Source organism: Apiospora marii, assembly GCF_038362585.1.
Source record: "Apiospora marii strain CBS 49790 chromosome Unknown utg000011l_segment0_segment0, whole genome shotgun sequence".
Classification (NCBI taxonomy): Eukaryota; Fungi; Ascomycota; class Sordariomycetes; order Amphisphaeriales; family Apiosporaceae; genus Apiospora; species Apiospora marii.
The window spans coordinates 161,586-184,962 of record NW_027117382.1 but is presented as its reverse complement, the minus strand read 5'-3'; the positions used below and the strand labels follow the sequence as shown (position 1 = coordinate 184,962).

Genomic DNA, 23,377 nt, shown 5'->3' with positions numbered 1-23,377 from the left:
CGAACGAAAGAAACCGACGGGGCGGCTACATAAGTGTGCATTTTTATGGCTCCTGACGCGCGCGACACAAAAGCGGGCTCCTCACTCGTCCACTTTGGCTCGAAAAAACAACCCGACGAGCCGACGCTGGGAAAGCTGACCTAACAGTTTGGAGAGAGAACTGTCAAAACCCTCGGAGTCCGGGGTATCCCAGAGCCCATTGGCAATAATCCGTAGATCTAGGCGCTGCGGGAGCACAGAACACAAGAACTAAGAAAACCCAGGTGGCAGGTGCAACCCCAATTGAGAAATGTGCGACGAAATCTAGCGCCGGCTTGACTCGAACAGCTGTCCCGATTCGGACGAGATGAGATATTGAGGGCAAACCAGCTCTCTCAGCTCCTTACCTAGCTGACTGACAACGAGGCCACCTGGAATAGAGTTATGACGCGATACTTGTTGCTTGATGCCTTTGAGATCAGAGCCCACGCGGCCGGGCAAATAAATTCTGGAGTTCTAGTCCTTCGCCATGCGGCCATTGATCGCATCGCCCCCCATCTCATTTCCAAATCCGGAGGAGCAGTGAAATTACAGGCCGAGTATCGTGAAGCTATGTGGTGTAGAATGGATATGCTCTCCGACTTTTTCGACGGGCGCAGCCTACCAGACGATCGTACCAGTGTCGGTCAGTCTTTGGGCTGCAAGACACAACGCACACCTGCAGGAGGGCGAGACAAATCCTGCCGGAAGAGGACAAGATAGGAAAAAACAAACAAAAACATGCAAGGGAAAAACCACTCATAGCGGATCACGGATGAGATCAACGATTCGCAAACTCCAAGTGCTATTTTTTCCTGTTGGTTGCAGTTGCAGGCAGTGGCTTCAAGGTTTGCACCAATCGTCAAATAGCAGCTGCGGCAGAAGTGGCTCACCGACACGTTGACGACTCTAGATCGCGAATCGCTCTGAATTTTTCCAGATCCAAGGTGACGCTACCGGACACGGCGCTCCACCTCGGATGCTCAATCAGGATGAGCTAGGGGGTGCTAGGGAATTGGCTAGGGGGGGCTAGACAAGCATGCCAGGTGTACGGTGGGGCTCGGAAAGGAACGAAAGGGATGAGCAAGAAGGATTGAGGAGCTTAGCTGGAGGGACTGAGGATACCGAGGAGGGGTCCCGAATTGAATAATCAATTGAAGCTGGAGCAGTAGCTGGAGCTCTCTCGTTCGAGCTCTCGTCTGCTCGTCTCTCAAGCTGGCCTCTGCGCTGCGAGGGAGGGGCGGGAACTGGTACTGCGCCATACAATTTGTACTGCCACAGTACCTCCGCAACCCTGCAGAGAGCTTTAATGACAGTTCCCTGCGGCCAATCACATGTCGGGCCCCGGCAGGATTTTACTGGGGGCTCGAACTTCTTACTGGGCTCGCGTTGGGAGCTCATTTGGGGCAACACACGGCAACACAACGTTCGTTCCCGAGCTTACGAGACCGCTTCTTTTTCATAATTTTTGCTCAATCTAATCGGCTTGCATTGCATTGATTGCGCTTTCATCTGATCCCGTTGCTGCGTCCGACCCGACCGCCAGTCCAGTTTGTCCGATGCCAGAATAAAACTAATCCATCTCCCATCTCCCCCCTCCACCTTCTCCTTTTCCCTCCTTTTTGGTTCTCGATCTAAATCTTTCTGTCCTTTGCTGGAATATGGAAGAGAGCTTACTGATCCTAACCTTTTCTTTGTGAATCTTTTTACCCGTGTGTTAGCTTGCATCATCGCCACTACTCCTTTGGGATCTTCTTTTTCTCCGAAGGTGTGTGGTTATCATCAACCTAATACCCAACCACAACCATGCCGGCTGTCATCGACTGGAGCAGCCTGCTATGGCCTGGCTCGGCTCCTAAGACACAGTCTTACAAGGCCAGCCAACATGCATCGAGCTCGGCCGCGGCCGGTTCGATGCTGCAAGAGCCTGACGTATCAAATGTGATGCCTCAGCAACTGGCGTTTCTGACTGGCGGCGCCCCCATCAGCCCGCTGGTCCTTGCCGCCACGCTTGTCGCCTTGGTCCTGGCTTCATATTGGACCGTGCTTGTCTACCGCAAACTGTTCGGACGCAAAACTGAATCATCATCGCTGAAGCTCTTAACTGGGACGACTGCTGGGAATGAGGAAGTTGTGAGACAGGCCATCGAGTTCGACGCGAGTTCGCTGCAGTCTGAGATGAGCCGACGCTTGGGCGAGATTGAGACCCACAACAAAAAGGCCCTTGCTGAACAAATCGAAGCCATCCAGAAGCGTTTCCAGCAGGACCTCGACGACAAGGTCAAGGCCATCGAGGGCCACGTTCAGAAGTCTCTGGGTCAGCGCCTCGAGGATATCGATGACGATGTGCGCCGCCGCCTCAAGCAGAGCGTCGAGGTGTTCGAGGACGGCCTCCGCACCAAGCTCAACAAGGAATCGTTCGACGGCATCTACCGCGAGGTCAGCCTGCGCGTCGAGGCTCTCGAAGAGGGCGTGCGCATCATGGACGGCAAGCAGCTCGATGTCGAAGCTGCTACGATTGTCCAGCGTGCCCTGGGCCAGCGTCTCAACACTGTCGAGGAGACTTTGACTGCTGTCGAGGGCAAGACCCGCACTTCGGGCCAGCGCGCCGACGCGTTCGACGACAGCCTGCGCGTCATCGACAGCCGCACCAAGGCCATGAGCCAGCGCCTGGAGGCCGTCGAGGACAACATCGGATCCATTGACGCCCAGACGACGCTGCTGTCTCACGATGTCAACCGCGGCGAGAAGGCCATCGAGGGCGTTTCGCGCCAGGTCAAGGCCCTGCCCGACAACGACAGGCTCAAGGAGTTCTCCGACATGATGGAGTCCAAGTTCAGCGACATGGAAGCCAAGTTGGAGGAATTGGAAGGCGAACGTATGAAGATGCTCGAGGATGCCGAACGGAAGGCCACGCTGACCTGGTCACGCATGGACTCCCAGGAGATTGAGCCAGCGGGCCCTCTCTACACACGTACCGCCGAGGAACCTGAAACCGAGGATGAAGATGAACGCGACAATGTCAGTGCCCTGGGGCAAACCCCCGAACACTCGGGCCATACCGACAACTTCTTCGCCTACACCCCGGCCCACGGACACTTCATGCCCCCGACGCCATCGCCAAGCGACCGGTCCAAGTCGTCGCGTAGCAGCCGCTCCTCCGATTCCTTCTACATGAAGCGATCGACCCCCACGCCGACTTCGGCATGGTCCAAGAGGAAGCGCCTGGAAGCGGCGGGCTTCACCGACACGACCTTCGCATCGAGGCAGCGACTGTTCCACAGCCGCACCACCTCTACCTTCTGACTTCCGGGAGACGATAATTTGCCCGACGATAGCCCCTCCAAAGAGGCATTCTGGGTGCAATCTCCTTGAGAGAGAGCGAATGAAAAACAACTCCCCTCGCCAGCTCACTGGCGACACGGACACGACTTTTACAACTATGTAAAAACTTTACGACTGGTATATAACGGGGCATGCGGTGGTATTTTGGTTTATTTTCAAGACTGCATGCAAGGGACTTTTACGGGTGATACGGGCGGAAAGCGGTGTGGATTGACTTACTTTATTATACCAACAACACACACAACAAGAAATTCTGGGAGTTATGGTCTACACAAACACACATCGAAGTGGAATACCGGTGGTTTTTTTTTTCTTTTCACACATTTCTGTTGCCCTTTTTCAAAATGATACTCCCCCATACGCGCATGCATAGATCGCATCCAACTGATATCCAAATAAATTTCCTTTCTTCTTATGATACCACTTACTCATTCTCGATCATCAATTCGACTTGCTGCCATGAACTGTCTGAACCCCGCATTTCAATTGATGTCTTTTGTCATGACGCTGTCTTGACCCAACGACATGTCTCGCTTCTAATGACTTTTGGTGACGATTCCTGGACTTTTCCCATGATTTCGGGTTCAGGTAATGTTGAAGAGAAATTTTCGTTCCATGACACTTAGCCGTCTTTTCGTCAGGTTGCGTTGCATAAGTGCGTGATTTCTGTTCGCCCCGCATTTGTATTGGACGAAAGCCTGCTCACGAAGCCTGTTTTTCATTCGACGACAATTTGCTTGCCTGCTTGCCTGTCACTGTCACATCTGTTTCGTGATACATATCTGCTGAAGTCTTCCCACGAGATACAGCTTCCCCAGATGAAGCTTTTCCCCCATGCCCGCCTGTTCCCACACGCTGGATCCCAAAACTCCAGAATTCCCCATCTCACCTCACTCACCGACATTCCATCTCGCTTACCCCACGATCACTGACAGGAGATCGATCACCCACCAGCTCATGCGCGACAGAAGCGCATAGGGCAGGCAGTGGAGGAGCTGGAGCGCACAAACGCGGGCATGGGAGAGGAAAAAAATCCACTGCCACATGTTCTGCCTGCTCCCTCGGAGACTTTTGGCCCAGGGAAATGGGGCAGGTCGCATGAACTGACGGCGTGAGCTGGAGGCTGGAGCTCCGCTTGTAGCGCTCGGGGAGAGCGCGAGAGCAAGCGAGCGGTGGGCGGTGAAGGGAGTGAGAAGTGAGGAGGCGGAGTCAAGGTGAGGGGAGAGGGAGAGAAGGCGCCGGTCCGTGCTTCGATCGTCGGCGCCAACCGAGCGAGCCTCGCTCCCCCTCTCCTTGCTGGCGGTGACAGGGCAATCGCTCACCTTGGCGCCTGACGACTTGGAAGAAAAGGGGACTACATGTATGACGTACGTCCTGCTATGAGTGAGTCGCGAAATCTGATTTGCCAATGAACTACGGTATTGCGATAACTCCAATCACGCGAAACGATGTTCAAGCGGAATGGGAGAGCAGATTCGCAGCAGCAGCAGCAGCAGCCTTGTGCTATCACGGACCACGTCGATTTCTGCTGTACGGAGTACAGAGAGGAGTTTTACCCCTCACTACGAAAAAGCATTGACCAGCTCTTGTCGCTCGCCTGTCTTGAAGCGTCCCCCAGAGCTTGATGTCCGTCCGACAAAGAAAAGATGCACGACTGCTTGCTGGTTGCCCCTGAGTCGCTCAATTCTTCAGTCCTCAGGCCAAGCGACCGGCCGGGGCTGATTGACTGATTGGACTTTCATTCTTGAAAAGGGGCGACCAGTACGGTGGGCGCGACCGTGCCTTTGATTTTTGATTTTGATCTTGTCCACGCAGCTGTCCATACTCTCTCTCTTCCATGTGTACGTCGCCGTCTTTCTCTGTGCGCCCAGCGAAGCAGAAAAGGGGCAATATCCCGACATTCTCTTCCTAGGATTCTTTCCGTCGGCGCTGCTGCTGTCTATTGTCGCCGTAGCCCTCTGGCCGTTTCCCGGGCAAAGCGTCGAGCTTCCGACCGTGGTGGCGATCCGAACCAGTAATGACTAAATGATGCCACTTCTCAATTGCCCTAAGTTCTCATTAGATAACACGCAGACACTCAGTATGCAGCAACGCGATAGCAGTGAACTAAAAGGGGGTGGAATGGTTCCAGTTGTGCCTTCAAGTCTGGTTGGTCGACAGCTTGTGCGTGTCCCGGATGAGCATGGAGCGGACTCAGGGGTCGGCGCGGCTGATGATGAGAGTGATGCAGTTGGTCCACTCGAGCGGCTTCGGGGACTCGTCGTTGGCGGCGCAGAAGCCGATGGCCGTGGTGCCGACCTGCTGGCAGGTCAAACTGGTCCTTGCCGCCGCCGCCCCCGTTGTAGTAGATGAAGGTCTCGACCATCCAGTTGCGGTCGGCTCCTCATCTAAGCCCTCCTAACGATTCGACATGTTCGATGATTGGGGGTATCCTTGTCTCAACCTCGGCTTGCGCGATGGAGGCATGTTGCCATGCCCCCTTACTTGCCCGTTGGATGCGGGCGTGTAGAATTGTGTCACCCAACCAACTTGCCTCCCCGCATCACTTGCATGTTTCGCTATGCCAGATTTCCAACAGCTAACCAATTCTCAAAACCATTTCGGCACTTTCACAACAATCTTTTGGCTCTCTCAACACCACAACGTTCTACCATTGGATTAAGGAGGATCTGCCTTGCAGGCCCCTTTCACCCGGCATCGTACACGATGCCTCCCTCCAGGCCTCTCAACGTGGCAGTAACAGGAAACCCTGTAAGCCCAACATCCCAAGGACGAGTGGACATGAGACTCATCCACCTCCCCAGCCGTTCAGGGAGTACGATTTCAACACGTCTCAGCTGGTACGAGACGCGCTGCCGGATACGATCACGAGAGAAGGACATCCGGATATTAGAGTGCTCAAGTATGCCCGCGACACCAGGGATATCTACGAAGACGTCAGACGGGTGTCGCGAGAGATATGGGGCGGCAGTCGCTCTCTCTTCCTGCCCGAGCCGCAGCCTGGTGAGGAAGACGAATTTCACGTGGAGATTGACTTCATCCTTCATTTGGGTATGATTTCTCTGGGTGGCGATCCGACCCAGTTCCGGTTCGAGACCGTCGCGAGAAGGGACGGTTACGAACTGCCAGGAGATGATGGAAAGCTTGTTGACTCGAACCAGCTGAAAGCACTGGGGCTGCCCGAGACCCTTGTCACGTCATTTGATGTTGAGGGTGCGTGGCGCAAGGTGGAACAGGGCCATCCAGTAAGCATCGAGCCCCTGAAATTGCAATGTGGCGGTCACGTGTGCTGACAACTGCATCAAAAAGGAAGTAACTTGCTGCGTCTCCAACGATGCTGGTCTTTACTACTGCGAATTCCGCCTGTATTCATCCCTCGCGGAGCCCCTTTTGACCGAATCTTGTCACGAAAAGGAGGGCCGGGTGCTGTTTCTGCATTTGCCTCAAGCTCACGATTCGGAAGCAATTCGACTCGCGCGGGATGTCACTGTCAGTTATATCACTGCTCTCACGGATGATCCCATTCTGAGCCGCCTGGACCTCGGCTCGTGATCAGTTTCAATCATCGATACGGTACCCAGGATATGAACTATGTAGCGCTTTGAGTGAAACATTGACAGCTACCAGCCTATGGGAAAATTTTGATCTTACATGCGTCATCCTCCGTGCTGTCAGCCCCCCTATTGGCTGAGAACGCAGCCACCCCCCAAGGCGTTCTGCGGGGCTGAGTTCTCATACGATCGAGTACCGAACATAACGAGGCAATGAAAGTCTGCCTTGCAGGCTAAGACGTGGAACTCCACGCAGTAAAACCTGATGCAATTGCCCTGCGCGATTATGCACTGTTGATTCGGTTCATTACTTTCAAACGTCTTCCAATTCGTATCATTTCTACTGTGTTGTATGGCTAGAGCACTCGCACTCGTAGGCCCTTTGAAGCCCGAGGTCAAGCTGGGCGTCGCACTTTCGGAATTCTCCGAAGCTCTCGACCAGAAATACCGCCAAAGATTTGCAGCTCTGCGTAACAACTCACCAGGAATCATCAACCCAGACGAGGTTATCCAGATCACAGAGGAACTCAACAGGGAAGGAGCGCGATCGCATAGTACCTGGCAGCCTTGTTCGGTGAGAGTGTGCGCACTTTTGCAGCGCATCCAAGTATTTGCCAGCATCGGCGATGTAGTCATTGGCGGTGCACAGAACCTCATCGCGTCAGGGGTATGGTGTGCCATTCGAGTGTGTCTCGAGGTATGTTCTCAAAAGACTGGCTGTCGCACGATCACTCATATCAACGCAGTCTACGATTGGCTTTTTGACATATTTCGATAAGCTGTCGACAATATTGATGAACCTTGGGAAATCATGGGCCTTGCATCGAGATTTCGCAGCTTTATTCCCACGCTCCCCTGAACTTCAGGCATACACCTCTAGCTATGTGACCACCATCGTCGGTCTCTGCCAAAGGGCCGTGATCTTCACCAAAAAGTCGACATTTAAGCAATTCACTGCGAGCCTGACGAAGTCTTTTGAAAGCGAGTTCGCCCCGCTAATATCAGAGTTGGATCAGTGTGGCACGCTGATTGAGAAACACTGCTTCATGCTGACTGCCGAGCACGTTCTTCGTTCCGACCAGAATGCTTTGGAGCATGCGAAGGCTGTTGTTCATTGTGTATCCGCGGCATCACAAGATCAACAGCGATATCTCTTGAAGCAGGCCGTACTCCGCTCCTTACTCCCTGACCAGAACCTTTTCGAGATGCAATGGCGGCGTCAGCGTCGCAAGGGCGACTGTCCATGGTTATTGAGACTACCCAGATATGAGCAGTGGAAGCAAGGGAGACGGACCGGCTTGTTGTGGCTTGAAGGAATTATCGGGAGCGGCAAGACTGTTGCTATGGCTAACATCGTTGCCGATGTCTCACTCACAGAATCCTGCGCATACATCTTCTGCAATTCGAAAGAGTCTCAAAAAGCGCGAAGTATAATCGGATGCATCGCCTATCACCTTGTCAGGAGAGTCCCCGTCGACAATAGACTGTGGGAGCAGGTCGCTTCGAAAGAAGACGCCGGGTTGATGAGCATATCAGACATGAAGAACTTGATACTAAAGGCATCCCACGTGGACGACAGGATCTTCATCGTTATCGACGCACTGGAGGAATGCCACCCAGACGAGTTCGGCGATGTGTTCCACTTTCTTACAGCACTGATGAAACAACGGAAAGTTTTGGTTTGTTGCTCGTGCAGGCCCGAGTCAGACTGCCAGAAATGTTTCCTCCGTATGACTGAGCCATCCGAGCGGCTCTACATACGTTTGGACGACGAAGAACGAGCGGGTGAAATGGAACACTTCATTGAAACGGAGATCAAAAGGAAGCCATCCAGCAAGGATTTGGACCAGAGTCTAAAAGATTTGATCAAAGCACAGCTCATGGCTGGCGCTCAGGGGATGTAAGTGAATCACAAGAAACGAACCTCGGTATAATGATGGCTTATCATCTCTCAAGGTATCTTTGGGTGTCACTCCAGTTAGAAGCATTGCTTCCGGACAGACCGGGCACTACTGTCAGCGTCACAGCTATCCACGAAATCCTGCGTCATTTGCCGGCGAGTCTACCCGAAGCATTCGACCAGGCACTTTCGCGCATAACGAATAAGCGCTACGGTCGCAAGCCGTTCATGTTGACAACCGCTGCCCAGCGACCACTGACTCTTGACGAGTTTCGAGTCGCCTTAACAGTAGTACCAGGCAAGACCAAATGGAACGGAGCCGAGACACTGATTGATGGCAAAGAAATAGTGTACGGCTGTGGTGGGAATCTTCTCGAGGTAGATGAAGAGGATCAGACGGTCCGCTTCATACACCACAGTGCCATGGTGCATCTTGAATCGGCTTCCTCACGGGACGATACCAGAGCTCTACACTACGATTCGGACGAGGCCGAGTTTTACTTGGCTGCTGTGTGCGTCACGTTCCTTCATTACGACATCTTCGACCAGACAGTATCTCGCAAACCACCGGCCGTCTCTGGAGCCAACGCAACTCAGAGAATAATCAATACTTCATCTGCCAACTCACAGCTTTGGAATCGAGTTGCCCGGCATATAGGACGGCGTTCGAGAGGAAAGTCGGTTGCTGATCTCGATATTGGCAAATCGCTCTATCTGATGACGGATTCTTCAACATGGAGCAGTAATTTGCGTGCAAAATTCTTGCCCTACGCCAAGGAGAATGTTTTGAACCATACCTCGATGTTGAATCATGAATCGACCACTATATGGGCACTGTGGAAAAGCATAGTGGAGGCGAAACTGCAACATGTCCAACTTCCGTGGAACTCCAACAACATGGCAGACCTATTGAAGTGGGCATTCAGGAACTCGCATCAAGCTCTTATGCTTTTCTTCTTGCGATATAGGCCATCGAAGGGGAGCGACTTCATCTTACTGAACCAGCTAGCACAGCAGGGTAACCCGATGATGAGTTTCAAGTCTGAATGGCTAGGCGACATCTTGGCACATGTTATTTACAAGTGCCGGGCTGAAATCCAACAAGCGCCTCTACAGTTCCTCCTCGAAATCGGTGCTGATCCAAACGTGCCGCATAGCCAGTTGAATCAGCGACCTCTGGAACTTCTTGCGGATATCCTCCCACGTGCGAGTTCTATCGGGGACGTTAGATTCCCTCTGCAACTTTTTGGAAAACCCGACAATTTGTCAATTGATCCCTGGCCCGCTCCCATCGAAGCTGGTGGCAGAGGTCCTGAGGAAAGGGTTTGTCGACGCCACTCTGACAATGATAGACCAGTTCGATGTCGTGACTCCCACAAATCAGCATAGAGACTCGCTACTGGCCCAAGCAGTGGATTCGAGAGAGCCGCAAATTGTTGCACGGCTACTGGAACGCGGATTCTCGCCACTCGCGTCTAATACTCGAGGCACCACTGCTCTCGAGCTAGCGCTGGAGCTTCAGGACTGGAATACACTATTCTGCTTTCTGAGCTGGACGAAGATGAACGATCCACAGCAGTACGAGAAGATGCGAGTCGAGGGGTCGTTCGGTATAATGTATAGAACGGTCGTGACCGGCCAGCTGTGGCCAGTGAATTACCTCCTGGAGCATGGGTTCAGTCCGTCTGTCGGGCAGGCGATCCATATTGGCGACGACGTGATGACATACGAAACCCCACAATGCGCTGCGATCCGCCTGGGTCACACGGGTATCCTGCGAATGCTCAACACGTACGACTTGGGCGCCCACGAAGAGCCGCGAGAAAACGAAGAAATTGCGTCTTCGACTCCTTTACTAGGACAAGAGAACCGGAATCTGATGGAGACGCTTCTTCGCTCTGGCGGGGCACCCCTTGTCCCAGACCATGGGAAGCGGGTCTCTGTTGCACTGCTTGCTTGCCGTGAGCTCTGTTCATACCAGCGAGCGGTTGGACAGGAAGCCGAACTGGCCCTGCAAAAGCACCAAACCCTGGACATCCTGTTGACGTCTCTGAAAAACCTGAGCAGCCCTTCCGATTTGGACGTCCTGGACTGCTACGGGTCCGCGGCACTGCACTATGCCGTTAGATGCCAAGAGGGTGTCGAGGCACTACTCCAGAAGGGGGCCGACCCAAACATCCGCAACGCCAACGGAGAGACCCCGCTCCTACACACGATGCGGGCCTTCCGCGCCAGTCTGGACTCGGGCATCCTGCATAGCACCATGATGCCCCTGCTCGAGCACAACGCCAACCCAGAGTCGTCCCCCGTCGAGAGGTTTTCGATCATGGCCATGGCCACCCTTTGCAGAAGCACCGAGCCGCTGAAGCTGCTGTTGGACCACGGAGGCGACCCCAACGAGCGCCTGTTCCGAACCGCGATGTCCGGCCCCCAGGGGTGGGAACAGGCGAGCCACTCGCTTCTCGACATCGCCCTCGAGGCCGGTAACAGCGCAACTGTAGAACTGCTCCGGAGATACGGTGCTCGCGATGTGATGAACAGCCCGGCAAGTCGCTAGAAGAAAAAAAAAGGTTGGCGGTAGTGTTGGACACGATCAGACTACTGGCGAATTTTCAACCTAGGGCAGTACATAGCAAGGGACCTACTGGGGCAATGCCTTCCATGCATTCCGGGTCGACATAGTGTAATGGTCATCTGGGTCTAGCTTGTATAGATACGGGCGCAAGAAGAGGGATGGCAAGTATGGAAGAACCCGCTCAAACGGGGGTGTCATTCTATGGCTTGTTTTCTAAAGCCAACTGTTTCATGTTATCACTCTAAATAATCGGAATCAAGGTGTCTGAGGTGTGGCTCGATTGTGAAAGGCTGGTTTGGAGCCTCACACGTCTTCCACATAGGCCTTGCAAAGGGAGTTTGAAATATTGGACGAGGGATTCTTCCAGCAACAAGGTTACTAATTACCACTGACCACCAACGAAACAGAGGACATGATACTCGCGTCTTTTAGTCCAGCATAACGGAGTCTTTCAAAGCGAATCCAAAATACAAAATCACAAATCCGGGTACTCGGGTCCTGTCTGGCCTCGAGCTGCAATCCCTTGACCAAGACCAGTCGCCCAGAGGGCAGAATCGAAGCAATGCAATGTCGGAAAGGAGTCAGCCGTGGACAAAAAGGCAAAAAACATACAACACCGAGGATTCCCAGGTCGTCACCGACCCTAGTACTAATTCGGCTCTCTGCTGCTTATATATGGGAGAGCGGACGGGATCCCTAGTATTCAGCAGGATATGGTCGTATGTGCTGGATCCGAGCTTTGTGGTGGTATAAATTTGGTCTTGCTTGAGTGTGATGAGTGCGTATGGTGTATTGACAATTGGTTGCATGCAATGCGTCTGTGGGTTTGCAGACTCATCATCCATTAGCCGTTTAGCATCGACGTCCCGATTCTCGACATGATGCCTGCAAGCATTGGACAGCTAAAACGGCACGCTGGCGATACTGGCGAGGGTATAGAATCACGGGGCGCATGGTCAACGGTGTAGGTGTATATGACGTGTAGTCCTCACAATAGTTGATCTATTAAGTGTGTAGCGAGGCATCGCGACCTAGTATAATGTTTTGATAGCTATCTAGGATGCTCCAGTCGTACGTAACGACCACTAGACATGAAGGGCCAGTAGGCATCTAAGGAATTCCAAGTAGCTACACCACAACCGTCACTTGTTCCACTACGGTTACTTCCTCCACTGCCGGTATTTCACATTGACAGACCCAACGGGTAAGATTAGGGTCCCAGAAGAGCCTGGCTTTGGCGGGTTTGCCAGTTTGAACACTGTCGCACTCACAGGTCTCCGTAAGAGGCAGCCAGGGCACCGGGCGGACCGGCTTTGCGAAATCATCCACCACCATGAGGCCTCGCAGAACGACGTCGATCATCTCCTGCGCATGGAGGGGGATCTGGCTGCTGCCCACCTTCCCGATGCTGCCATTCTCGTCCACCATTGTGCATACGTCGTTGAAGATGGCGTCGAGAGCGTTCAGCACGCGCGGGTCGGTACCTGTCAGGGACCCTTCCTCTCCGACGAGGCTGTGCACGCCGCGAATCAAGTCCAGAGTGATGCAGTTGTCCACAGAGGGAAGCCCTTGGTGGGTGTTCGACTGCGCGGTGTCGTAGATGACGTGGTACTCGACGAGGCGGGCTAGGATGTCCTTCGTAATGTTGCTGTCGAGGTTTGCATGGAGGTATTCGGGCTTGTAGTTGTGGCCGAGGAACGCCAGGGTCTTGTTGACTACGATGCCTTGTTCGATGTGGTCGCACTCCTTGGCCAGGTTGTTCGATTGGACTGTGTTCAGGGCGTTGGGAATCAGAATCCTCGCATATTCATCTCGCTCCAGAAACCACGAGATATTGGCAAGGTTCGGATTGCAAGCGTCGGCAGGAGGAGAGACCTTCTGCCACAGGCTGATGGCAATCGACAGCAGCAGCGGAAACATGTCAAACAGCATGTTGCGACGGGGGTAGATGGAGAGATGAGATGATGAGATCTGCACTTGGTGCTGCAGGTTGAGGGCGGTTGTTGTGGATTGCATTTCGCGATCGCACACCAGTGGCCACTGCAAGACTTCAGTGTCGCATCAACATCAAGCAAGCAAGTGCAACCACGAGTTTGAGTGGGACCAGATATCCCACCAAGTTGCCATCGAACCTTATCTTGGGGTGCGTATCTGAGCAGCTGCCTTGAGAGGAGTTTTTACAGACACTCCAGCTCGCCCAGCTCATCCAAGTGCTGGTGCAAGTCTTTCAAAGGTAATTTACTCGTTGAAACGGCGTGGCAGCTGCCGTCTGGGACTAGGAACTATCGGCATTCCGGATCATGAGCTCGGTGGTAGTATCCAGCCGGCAAAAGGAAAAGGGTGTTGAACAATCCGGGCCATTCTCCCACCCAACGGTCCATTCCATCACCAGCGCCTTTCCGTAAAACCCCCACATGGATACCTGCCGAGTCTGCCTCTTGTGTGTCATTGAGGCCAGGGTGGGTAACTATGGGAACAACGAATTCATTGTGATATTGGAAGAAGTTTAATTAACAGTTTGTTCACTGATTAAGTTTACGAGATCGTCCAGATACGAAGTAGCTTCTGAGTCTACATGGGGGCTGGCTGGGTCATCGTAGGGTCTCGCTGGGTGCATGTATCAAAAGACACCAACTCCCGCAAAGGCCAGGGACATGATATTTTGAAAGAGCTCCGGAGGTGAAGCGAATGGAGTCGACGCTCAATCTGCATGGTTTTGGGTACTGGAAGCCACAAAGGGCCTAGAACCTATTCCGCTCCGAAATGTGCATCATTGAGCTCCACCAAGGAGCTAGATATCCGGGGGACGGGCCGTGTGCCCGTGCCCATTGGCCAAAGTATCGGAAGAGGAGCGGCTGAGCAAATAGGGGCTGGCTGGACGCTAACAGCCATGCATCCCCAAGCAGGAAGCTGAAAGATGCCCCGCCACACTGATCCGGATTACTATTGCGCTGTCAAAGGGTGAGAAAAGAAGAAGGAGACTTGGCTTTGGGATTCTAGAATTGTTCGAGACCGCCATGTATGCAATGCTCAGACAGAACTGACCGGACCCAAATCAGCCTCGGATTCAGTTTGGTTAAGTCAGCCCCAAGTCTCACTTTTTTCCACCCGGCGCCAGATCCAAATTCAGCCAAGATTCAGCTGCATCTGTGTGTTTAGGTGTAGTAATATGCTATCTAAGAAGGTACAGGAGTATATCATCCGATATTACAGATCAACCAATATATAAACGAAGCTGCCTTCTCCTTCGGGTCCCATCCCTTTAGCATCAACCCCTACAGCAACTTAGACTTTGTCACATTCCCAAGAAATCGACCTGTCGATTTCTCTATCTCACGGAGCCTTGAACAATCTTTGGTCTTGACAATGCCCAGATCATACAAGATCACCGTCATCAACAAGACCGGCGGTCCCCAGGACTATGCCTTCTTCAACGCCGCGCCCGTGGTCTCCGGCGGCATGAGCGGCCCCGTCTGGAGCAACGTCATCAAGGCGGCGGACCGTACCCCCAACGGGGGCCAGGCCAGCTTCGAGGTCGCGACCACGTACTACGCCATCTGCGGCAGCTTCGAGGGCTCTCCCGAGCAGGGCAACCAGGTCACCATCAGCAAGTCGGTCCCCGTCCAACTGGGCTCCAGCAACGGAGGCGCCATCACCCTGGGGTCCAGCGTCAGCCTGGCCGTCTACGACCAGTCGGCGTGCGATCTGGATCCCCCCGTCACGCCCGGCCAAGGCAAGCTGGGCAGCTTCCAGATCGACACCGCCTGTAAGCCGCAGAACCAATTCACCCTGCAAGACGCCAAAGACAGTGAGTTAACACCCCACTCCTACCCTAAACCCATCATCCTTGATCCCGTTGCATCTACTGACCCCACAACAACAGACAATCTGCTTATCGGCATCGCCACTTCGGGGAGTAGCGACATCACCAAGGCTATGGCGTCCTTTGCCCCTTACCCCAACGCCAAGTACCAGATCATGCCACAGGCTATCTATCACGTCGGAGTCGGCACCCGCTTCAAGGTGGGGGATATTGTCAAGGCGGAAATGCTGGGGAACACCATGGCCGTGGACTTCAACATGCGTGGCACGAACAACGTCACTCTGGTCCACGCCGAAGATATGACTTTCTACTTCCAGTAGAGAAGCAGCGGGACTTGTACACTGAATGTTTGAGGTTAAGGATGTACTTAGCTTTAACTATGCTGTTGAATTTGAATATATAATCGAATCTAGTAAGGAGAGTAAACAGGGGTCTGAAGCAATAAATAAAACCGAATCACACAGCGATGTCATTGAGTTTTGCGATGATCTTCTCAATGAACCGCACGCCGACTATGATCCCATCCTCATCGGCCATCTCCGACTCATCGCCGAAGTCATCGTTGTCGACATCAAGACATGTGAGACATGTCGCGACGACGGCCGAGTATCTGGGCCCCATACGGCGTGACAATCGTGTTTTGGCGAGAGAGAGCATGGAGTCTTTGATTCGGTACGCTTTTCGCATTCCAGGAGGCAGCATATCTTGATGATCGTCGTTTTCATCTGTGGTTTGCGAAGAATCCACAACACCTGCTACGCTTCCGTCTCCATATCCGCCCTCTATCTGCACAAGCAATGGTCCTGGCTCGGGTCTCTGGTCCGGCGAGCTGTAGCTAACAAGAGACGCCGACAGTCCGAGCTCGAGCAGGCACAACCCGAGGCTGTAGATGTCGTGCTGCATGACATATGAAGCCTCGGGGTTGAGACCCTGGCGGGTCGGATGGCGGTACAAGTCCTTGTGCCAATCTGCATCCCCTTTTCTAAGTGAACCGGCGTCTGCTGACCGGAAGCATTCGAACCCAACGAGAAAGGTAGACATTGCACTGTTTTCCGAGTTCCCAAACAGAATGATGGACTCTGGGTGGATATTCTTATGAACAAAGTTGAAGTTGTGCACGAAGCCGACCGAGGTCGCCAAGTCTCTGGCAATCCGCACCTGCTGGCTCAGGTGCAAACAATCGTGGTTTTGCATGAGTATCTGTCGAAGACTGATTGGTGCTGTAAGATGTTGTGGTACATAGTACACGAAATTAAACTGTTCGACTTGTTCGATGCGTTGTCCCTCGCCTGTCATGACCCCTTTCGCTTTCAGGAGGCCAAATGTGTTCGGGTCCGCATTGGCCAATTTCCTTGCTAAATTTCGAGCGTCGTTTTTGGCGGTCATTTGGTTACTCTGAAGGGGGATTTCAAAGCGGTCGATAATGAATTGTTTGGGGGGTTTGCCTGCGGTATGGCGCAGAGCCAATCGGGCCACCGAGAACAAAATAGGCGAGAGCTCGAGTGGATCGGGAGGCAAGAATACGGAAGTCGAGCGCTGTGGCTGTTCACGTAACGCGTCCCGTAAACCATCTGCTAGTGACGCTGGTGACTTTGTCGTAGCGTTGGATGTTACCTTCAGCCTATGATTGGTCGTGGGCCCTTTGAAACTGTCTTTCTCTTTCAAGTTGGCAAGTTCCTGGTCGATAAGTGGGCTTGCAATTCTCATCATGAGGAACCAACAAGGGTCAAATCGCTTCTGCCATTGTTCTAGATCACCCATGATCTTATCCAGAGTGTTTTTCGTGATTGCATAGCGGCCTCGTCTGACATTCCATGAGGATTTGGGCGTTGCTGATGAACTTGGTGATTCCAGGAACTTGTCCAGCTTGGCGGATACCAATGTCAGCTTGGTCGCTAGGAGGCCAAGCACATTGTCCATCGCCTCAAGAAGGTCACCGTCAATGGTATGGGAAATCTTCCGCAGGAATTCCATTTGGATCCTTGTTTGGGCCCAAAAGAAGTCCAATTGGATCACCTTTTCTCGGATTTCTGTGTCGGCATTCTTCCAAGCTTCGCGGGCCTCAACGATCCGTACGCCAAGCCTTTCCATCTACCATCAGCACTTTTAAGATTTCAAGGGAAAATAGCCACCGTACTACTTACTTGAAGCACAGTTCCACCGCTGTCAAAATCGTACCCGGCTCTGCCATATCAACCGAAAACGCCTTGTCTGACAGTCAATGCATGCGGGAATGTGAATGGGCAGTTGACGGAGAAAGTCTGCCACCCCTCATATTGGGGGCTGTATGGTGACCCCGCCTGCTTACTTTGCATAACCTGCTGGTGGTTGCATAGAAACACAGCCTGACAAATTTCTTCTTGCATCCGGCTCGTTCCACTTTTTCGCTGTTACGTCGCCCCCATCTATTCCACAGAGCAGAAAACGAGTCTCCTTCAAAATCGCAGTGTTCAACTGTTCTCGGTTCCGAGTAATGCTCAATAATCGTTGCCGACGGACAGTGGAAGCTCCGGGGCCCGGGCGCCATCAATTGTCGGTGTCCCTGAACATCCATCACCTTCACTCCCCGACTCCGACAACATTCTCCGCAAAAAGCCCACTACGTCCAATAGTGTCAGACTGCAAGAGACAGGGCTAAAAGAGATGTCGTCTTCTTCATTTACAGCAGCAATATCAGCCCATAAATTTTCCGACCTTGTGAAAGATTCGAGGTTAGAGACCGAGATTCTCGACCTCTGCACCCAACATGTCTTCTACGAAACCGGTCGCACGGCCCACGATCGCCGCGTTCGCCGTACCGAACAATGGGTCCGCCAGCGCTTTCTCGGCTGTGGCGCCTACGGGACCGTCCACCTCGAGAAGTGCATAATGGGCGGCGGTCAACAAGAAACCCTTCGGGCGGTTAAAGAGATTAAAAAATGCATTGTTGCAGAAGAGGAGCTGGATTATGCCCGGGAGCTGGAAACTATTGCCAAGTTTTCCAACCACAACGTAAGCTTATGTCTATTATCCCGTTGATTGTTTTATTGATAGTCGCACATCATCGTTTTCGCTAATTCACATTCCTCCTTAATAGTACGCCCATTGCTTTGTGACGTCACAGGGATGGTTCGAGTCAAAAGATTCAGTCTTTATTGCCATGGAGTACCTAGCTCACGGCGACTTGCAGCGGTACCTGACGCGGGCTTTACCCGAGGTCGAAGCAAGACAGATTATATCACAAGTCCTAGAAGGGTTGCAGTACATGCATGAGAACGGATTTGCCCATAGGGATCTAAAGCCCAGCGTATGTGCTTGCTGCCACATTCCCCTCCGAATACCAACAATGCACGGCATATACTATGGAAACGGGCTGACACAAGGTCTTCTAGAACATCATGGTGGTGAACAAGGGCCCGGACTGGTTCGTCAAGATCGCAGATTTCGGTATTAGCAAGCGGCGCCAACAAGATGTAACCACATTGCACACCCCACAGCGAGGCACCATTGGATTCGCAGCCCCTGAGGTCTTTGGGTTCGCGTCCAATATAAAGTATACTTTCTCGGTCGACATGTGGTCACTCGGTGCTGTGGCCTACCGGATACTCACCAAGTGCAACCCGTTTCCGACCATAGCGAATCTGACTGCGTACGTGTACAAAAAAGAAGAGTTCCCTACAGCCTTGCTCGAATCCTACCAGGTGTCTCAAACGGCGCGAGATCTTATTGTAATGCTTCTGGCAGCGGAACCACAGGATCGACCCACCGCAATTATGGCTGGCCAGCACGAGTGGCTTTCGGGAAGTCCATCTAGCTTCATCGAACAACTGCCTGCTAGTGAGTACGTATACTGCCCCCACAGATGCCGTATATAAATAGGCCATTGTTGACAGTATCAATGGTATAGTGACGCAACTTTAACGCCTACCCCCAGCATGCAATTCGATGAGGAGTTGGTACTCCCGGCCTCCAATTCTTGGAGCAGTGACAGTGACACGGCCTCCATGACGGACACAATGGTTCGGCGTGGCACTGTGGGTGACCCCAATTATCAATCACCAACTGTCTCGGAGCGCCTCGAAGAAGAGACAATGCGTGTCCCTAAACTTCCAGTCGATTCGTTGTTGCTGCTCGAAGATGCTAGCGCGACTTCAACACCCAAAAACGGGTCAGTCGGAGAACTAGGTCTTGACGAGCATGGAGACTCTCATAAACCAAGGGATTCATGCTCACTTCACATCATCTCACCAGGAACGTCATACGCGGCTACTGACCCGCTAACTGCAGTGACTGCGAAAGATGACCATTCCGATCGACCAAAACAGCGAGAAGTTGCCTTTATCAACATAAATGGCGTATACCCCAGTGACTGGGAGCTGGACGAGCCCGTTGGAGCTGACAGTGATGGGGAATTAAGCATATCTGAAAGTGCGGAATCCGCAACTATTAACAATGGTCCAAGGTAAGTGCCCAGATTAGTGGAAGGTCTTCTTGATACTAGGGGTATTTGGTCTAACCACATAGCAGCGAAAAGGAAATACGGGTACTTGAAGTCCAGTGTCACTGGTGCTCTAATGTATTCAATAAGTTAGACTCCAATCCTACCGAACGCCTGGATTGCTCGCACGTGGTCTGCCACGCGTGCATGCTCGAGTCGTTTGCCTTGTCGCTCATTTCGCCGGTATACATGGCCCCGAGATGCTGCGGTGATGCCATCGACCTCGAGCACTTCAAGAGGCTCATCGTTTCAACAGGAGTCAACGAAGCATGGAACTTTATGTACGAATTCACGGAAAAGATGAGATCAGACAACTGGGTCTGTCCCAGCGACCATATTGGCATTCCGATGGTATCGGCCAATCGGCTCGCATTGTGGAACAAAAGGGTAGCATGCGGGCAGTGCAGGACGCTGAAACCCAATGGGAAGTCCGAGTGGGATTATTTCTGTCTGTTTTGCAAGGAAAGAGACTGCATGGGTGGTTGTGCTCAGCGCCACGAAGACGTCATTGACTCCTTCGTGTGGAAAATGAAGTTTCTGAATGCGGAACAGAGCAGGATGGTACTTGACGCTTACCGAGTGAAGCACGCCATCAAGGATGGCGAGTTCAAAGATTGGCAACCCTGGGAGGATGTTAAAAACAGAGTCGTTTTACGTCCAAAAACGCCGCCCTGTGTACAACCGGATCCGCCGCCCCATTCACCGACTGATGGAATGCCTCCGAGTCCAGGGACATCCAGGGATATCACTCTGCCCAGTAGACGCAAAGTCAGGTTTGACAATGTCGAAGTTATTCCGCCATCGAATACCGCATACGACGCCGATAGCTCATCTGACGACGATGATATAAGCACTCTTTCCTCGGAAGAGTTGCGACCCACATCTAGGTATGAGCACCGGTCTCCGGTACATGGCTGGGGACCATTCGGTAGTTGGCCAGTTGTTACTAACCCACTTCCCATCGCCATGCCTCCGCCGCCGCAAGCTTATCCTCCAGTATATCGTCCGGGATATGGCACCGGCACGATTGCACCTTATGGTTCCTACCAACCCGCCTCCACCTGTCCTGCTTGCCACTGCTGGGCGAGGGTTTGCCGTTGTGGTTGGCGGATGCGAACACAAAATCATGGCTTCAACCAAAACACGATACCACATATGCCTGAGCCGCCACGGCGATCTAATGGCGAAAATTACTACTTCACCATTCTATCTCAATTCGCTGGGTATATCCCTCCCGGTAGGAAACCCGGAGGGATGAGCCCTGCGGATATACATGTGTGGAGACAGTTTGTCCCTCCACAGCTGGGCCCTCCAGTCCGACCTGTGTATACATCCCACCAGCAATCGGAAGAGAACGGGATGCGGCGGCCGTATTAGTACGCAGCATGACGGCCGTCACCTGGGAGTTTTCGGTAAGGTCGCTAAAAGCCACTTTTTGCTTTTCGGTGTGACGGAGACTTAAGAACTGGGACGGAGTCGGGGCTGAGCTGCTCCTTGAGTCAACATTCAAGAACGTCACCGGCGTCCTGTTAGATTGTCAAATATTTCAAGATATCTTGTCTTTACGAACATAATGTAGGATAAATTGGCATAATATTATTGCAGCAAGACTCGTTCCAGCAACGGTGACCAGATGCAAATGTGTTAAGCATTAGCGAAAGTGGTGGTTAGCAGTCCATGCTAGTGCATGCAGGCCAAGTAGCCCAAGCACCTCCGGCCGATGTCTTGGGCATTGCGCGGACTTGCAAAGCACTTTGAAAGGATGACCTAAGCGACCCGAAAAGGCATACAATCGGTTCCTTCCCGAAAATAGGTTTGCTCATCACGGGGAGAGAGCGAGAACGAGCCTTGGCAGCTTACTTTTGGGGGGCATTGGGGGATGCACACGTCAGCTCTGCGCCATGCTTTACAGCGCGCACTAATGGCCTAGCGCTGTAGCCTGTAGCACCAAGGGTCTCCCACTGGAACCACCCAGCACCAGCAACGCAACGAGCGAGGCGCAGCCAACAATAACACAACGCCTCGGTGCTCTCGCATTCGCATTTACTGTACCGCGCACGCATGTTTTCAACCCCGGCTTAGTAGAGCCGGACTCTTACTCTTGCGTGCAAAGAGAATGCTGGAAGTGTCTTGGAATAAATATAAGGCCAATTGCCAAGTAAGGACCATTGAAGATGATCTTTTCCTCTGATTCTGTGTTCTGGTGTCGGTCGAGAATTGGGCATTCATTCATCGCACCGTAACCGAATTGGCTCTAGAGCAACAGAACCCATATGGCAGCCATGACAACCCTAAACAGGAACCAATTCACAATCGAGGTTTTCCCTTCATGTACTTCTGAAGCGACATCCTCTATCGCTTCTCCGTCGGACCTTGGCCGTGGGCAAAGGTGGTCCTCACATTCCGAGGTGTCTTCCTTGCATTCATCCCACTCATCGCATCCTGAGCAAGACCAAGACCGTCCCGTCTCCCCGCCCAGTTGCCACTCCAGGTTTCCGCCCTCGTACACCCCGCCCATCAACTCAAACATACCGACAGCGGTAGCAGATGCAGCTGCGGGTCATGTCGCCGAGCGGCCCGTCGCCATCCCGCAGCAGCGACCCACGGCGACGGCGCCCTTCTTCCCGGCCTACGCCCCCTCGCTGCGCAATCACGGGATCACGCCCGCGGCATGGCGCCAGTTCGTCGCCAGCATGAACGAGGCGATTCTGACGTCGGCTCCCGTCTCGGACCAAGCCCGATCCATCAGTCGTCGGATACGTGCCGCCTCGGGTGGTATGTGGAGTGCCATCGTGACCTCGTCGGCGTCACTTGTCCCTAGTAGCAATAACAACACGGCCAACAACAGCAACCCTGTAGCAAGCGGCGGTAGCGACGATAACAGCAACTCGACCACGAAGACTGGGACCGGGAACGGAAGAATATCCCCACCCATCTCCCCAATGAGCGGTCCCTGTCGCACCCTGCGTGAAGAGCGCATCATCGCCGCCATCGCTGCCGCCAACATCGCCTGGTTTCACCCCCAGGGTCTGCACGTCGCCATGATGGACACGACGGTACTAGCGGGCAAACTGGCTGGCAATGGCAGCGGCGACGCGCGGGGGATCCTACCGAGCCGGCTAATGGAGACGGCGCGCCCGCGACGGGACGAGGGGCCGCTCACGCAGCTCGCGGCTCTGCGGCCCTGGATCGCGGAGCTCGAGGCGGAGAGTGATACACCTGCGGCGGACGCCGACAAGACGCTGTTGGAGTTGGCGCCGGACTCGTTGTGGCTGGTGGTGACGAGACGGACGGGGGCGGAGAAGGCGGCTGGTATTTAAGGGGGGTTTGGTGGGGCCAGGAAAGGGGTCGGATAGGGGACGATGGGTTTGTTTCATGGAGTCAAATCACAAGAAATCTTTGAACGAGGGATCTGTCTTTTCAGTTGTATTGGGGTCAGCAAATGGAGTTAGCTATATGATACCAATTCGATTTAGATGTCTACGCCAGTCAAGTCACGAAAGGCTCCCGCCCAATGTGACTCGTGTTCACTCCCACTCCCAGATTCCAAGTTAGAAACCTGGCATTGACTAAAGCTGTCTACGAAGACAGTCTTGAGTGGCAAATGACATTTGCGCTGCAATCACACCACACCACAGCCATGTTCCCAACAAACGCTTGTACCTCTTACCGCGTTCTTCGTATGTTC

The 23,377-nt window shown here is 53.1% G+C and overlaps 9 protein-coding genes across 9 annotated transcripts; 7 read left to right on the top strand and 2 right to left on the bottom strand.

The window, feature by feature from the left end:
- Positions 1-1,824: 1,824 nt before the first annotated feature.
- On the top strand, positions 1,825-3,324 carry PG985_013103 (uncharacterized protein; the record flags this gene model as incomplete). The annotated part of the gene is made up of 1 exon (XM_066832869.1): positions 1,825-3,324. The coding sequence occupies one exon, from the start codon at positions 1,825-1,827 to the stop codon at positions 3,322-3,324; it is 1,500 nt and encodes a 499-aa protein (XP_066677609.1).
- A 2,221-nt stretch (positions 3,325-5,545) lies between these two features.
- On the top strand, positions 5,546-5,764 carry PG985_013102 (uncharacterized protein; the record flags this gene model as incomplete). The annotated part of the gene is made up of 1 exon (XM_066832868.1): positions 5,546-5,764. One exon carries the CDS (start codon positions 5,546-5,548, stop codon positions 5,762-5,764), a length of 219 nt encoding a protein of 72 aa, XP_066677608.1.
- A 305-nt stretch (positions 5,765-6,069) lies between these two features.
- PG985_013101 (pyroglutamyl-peptidase) lies at positions 6,070-6,915 on the top strand (the record flags this gene model as incomplete). The annotated part of the gene is made up of 3 exons (XM_066832867.1): positions 6,070-6,114; positions 6,168-6,608; positions 6,673-6,915. The coding sequence occupies 3 exons, from the start codon at positions 6,070-6,072 to the stop codon at positions 6,913-6,915; spliced, it is 729 nt and encodes a 242-aa protein (XP_066677607.1).
- Positions 6,916-10,375: 3,460 nt separating this feature from the next.
- Positions 10,376-11,371, top strand: PG985_013100 (uncharacterized protein; the record flags this gene model as incomplete). Its single annotated transcript, XM_066832866.1, has 1 exon — positions 10,376-11,371. The coding sequence occupies one exon, from the start codon at positions 10,376-10,378 to the stop codon at positions 11,369-11,371; it is 996 nt and encodes a 331-aa protein (XP_066677606.1).
- Positions 11,372-12,517: 1,146 nt separating this feature from the next.
- PG985_013099 (uncharacterized protein) lies at positions 12,518-13,405 on the bottom strand (the record flags this gene model as incomplete). The annotated part of the gene is made up of 1 exon (XM_066832865.1): positions 12,518-13,405. The coding sequence occupies one exon, from the start codon at positions 13,403-13,405 to the stop codon at positions 12,518-12,520; it is 888 nt and encodes a 295-aa protein (XP_066677605.1).
- Positions 13,406-14,755: 1,350 nt separating this feature from the next.
- On the top strand, positions 14,756-15,532 carry PG985_013098 (uncharacterized protein; the record flags this gene model as incomplete). Its single annotated transcript, XM_066832864.1, has 1 exon — positions 14,756-15,532. One exon carries the CDS (start codon positions 14,756-14,758, stop codon positions 15,530-15,532), a length of 777 nt encoding a protein of 258 aa, XP_066677604.1.
- A 136-nt stretch (positions 15,533-15,668) lies between these two features.
- On the bottom strand, positions 15,669-17,186 carry PG985_013097 (uncharacterized protein; the record flags this gene model as incomplete). Its single annotated transcript, XM_066832863.1, has 1 exon — positions 15,669-17,186. The coding sequence occupies one exon, from the start codon at positions 17,184-17,186 to the stop codon at positions 15,669-15,671; it is 1,518 nt and encodes a 505-aa protein (XP_066677603.1).
- A 669-nt stretch (positions 17,187-17,855) lies between these two features.
- On the top strand, positions 17,856-21,066 carry PG985_013096 (calcium/calmodulin-dependent protein kinase; the record flags this gene model as incomplete). The annotated part of the gene is made up of 5 exons (XM_066832862.1): positions 17,856-18,203; positions 18,316-18,498; positions 18,584-19,032; positions 19,099-19,653; positions 19,719-21,066. The coding sequence occupies 5 exons, from the start codon at positions 17,856-17,858 to the stop codon at positions 21,064-21,066; spliced, it is 2,883 nt and encodes a 960-aa protein (XP_066677602.1).
- A 905-nt stretch (positions 21,067-21,971) lies between these two features.
- Positions 21,972-23,009, top strand: PG985_013095 (uncharacterized protein; the record flags this gene model as incomplete). Its single annotated transcript, XM_066832861.1, has 1 exon — positions 21,972-23,009. One exon carries the CDS (start codon positions 21,972-21,974, stop codon positions 23,007-23,009), a length of 1,038 nt encoding a protein of 345 aa, XP_066677601.1.
- Positions 23,010-23,377: the final 368 nt, after the last annotated feature.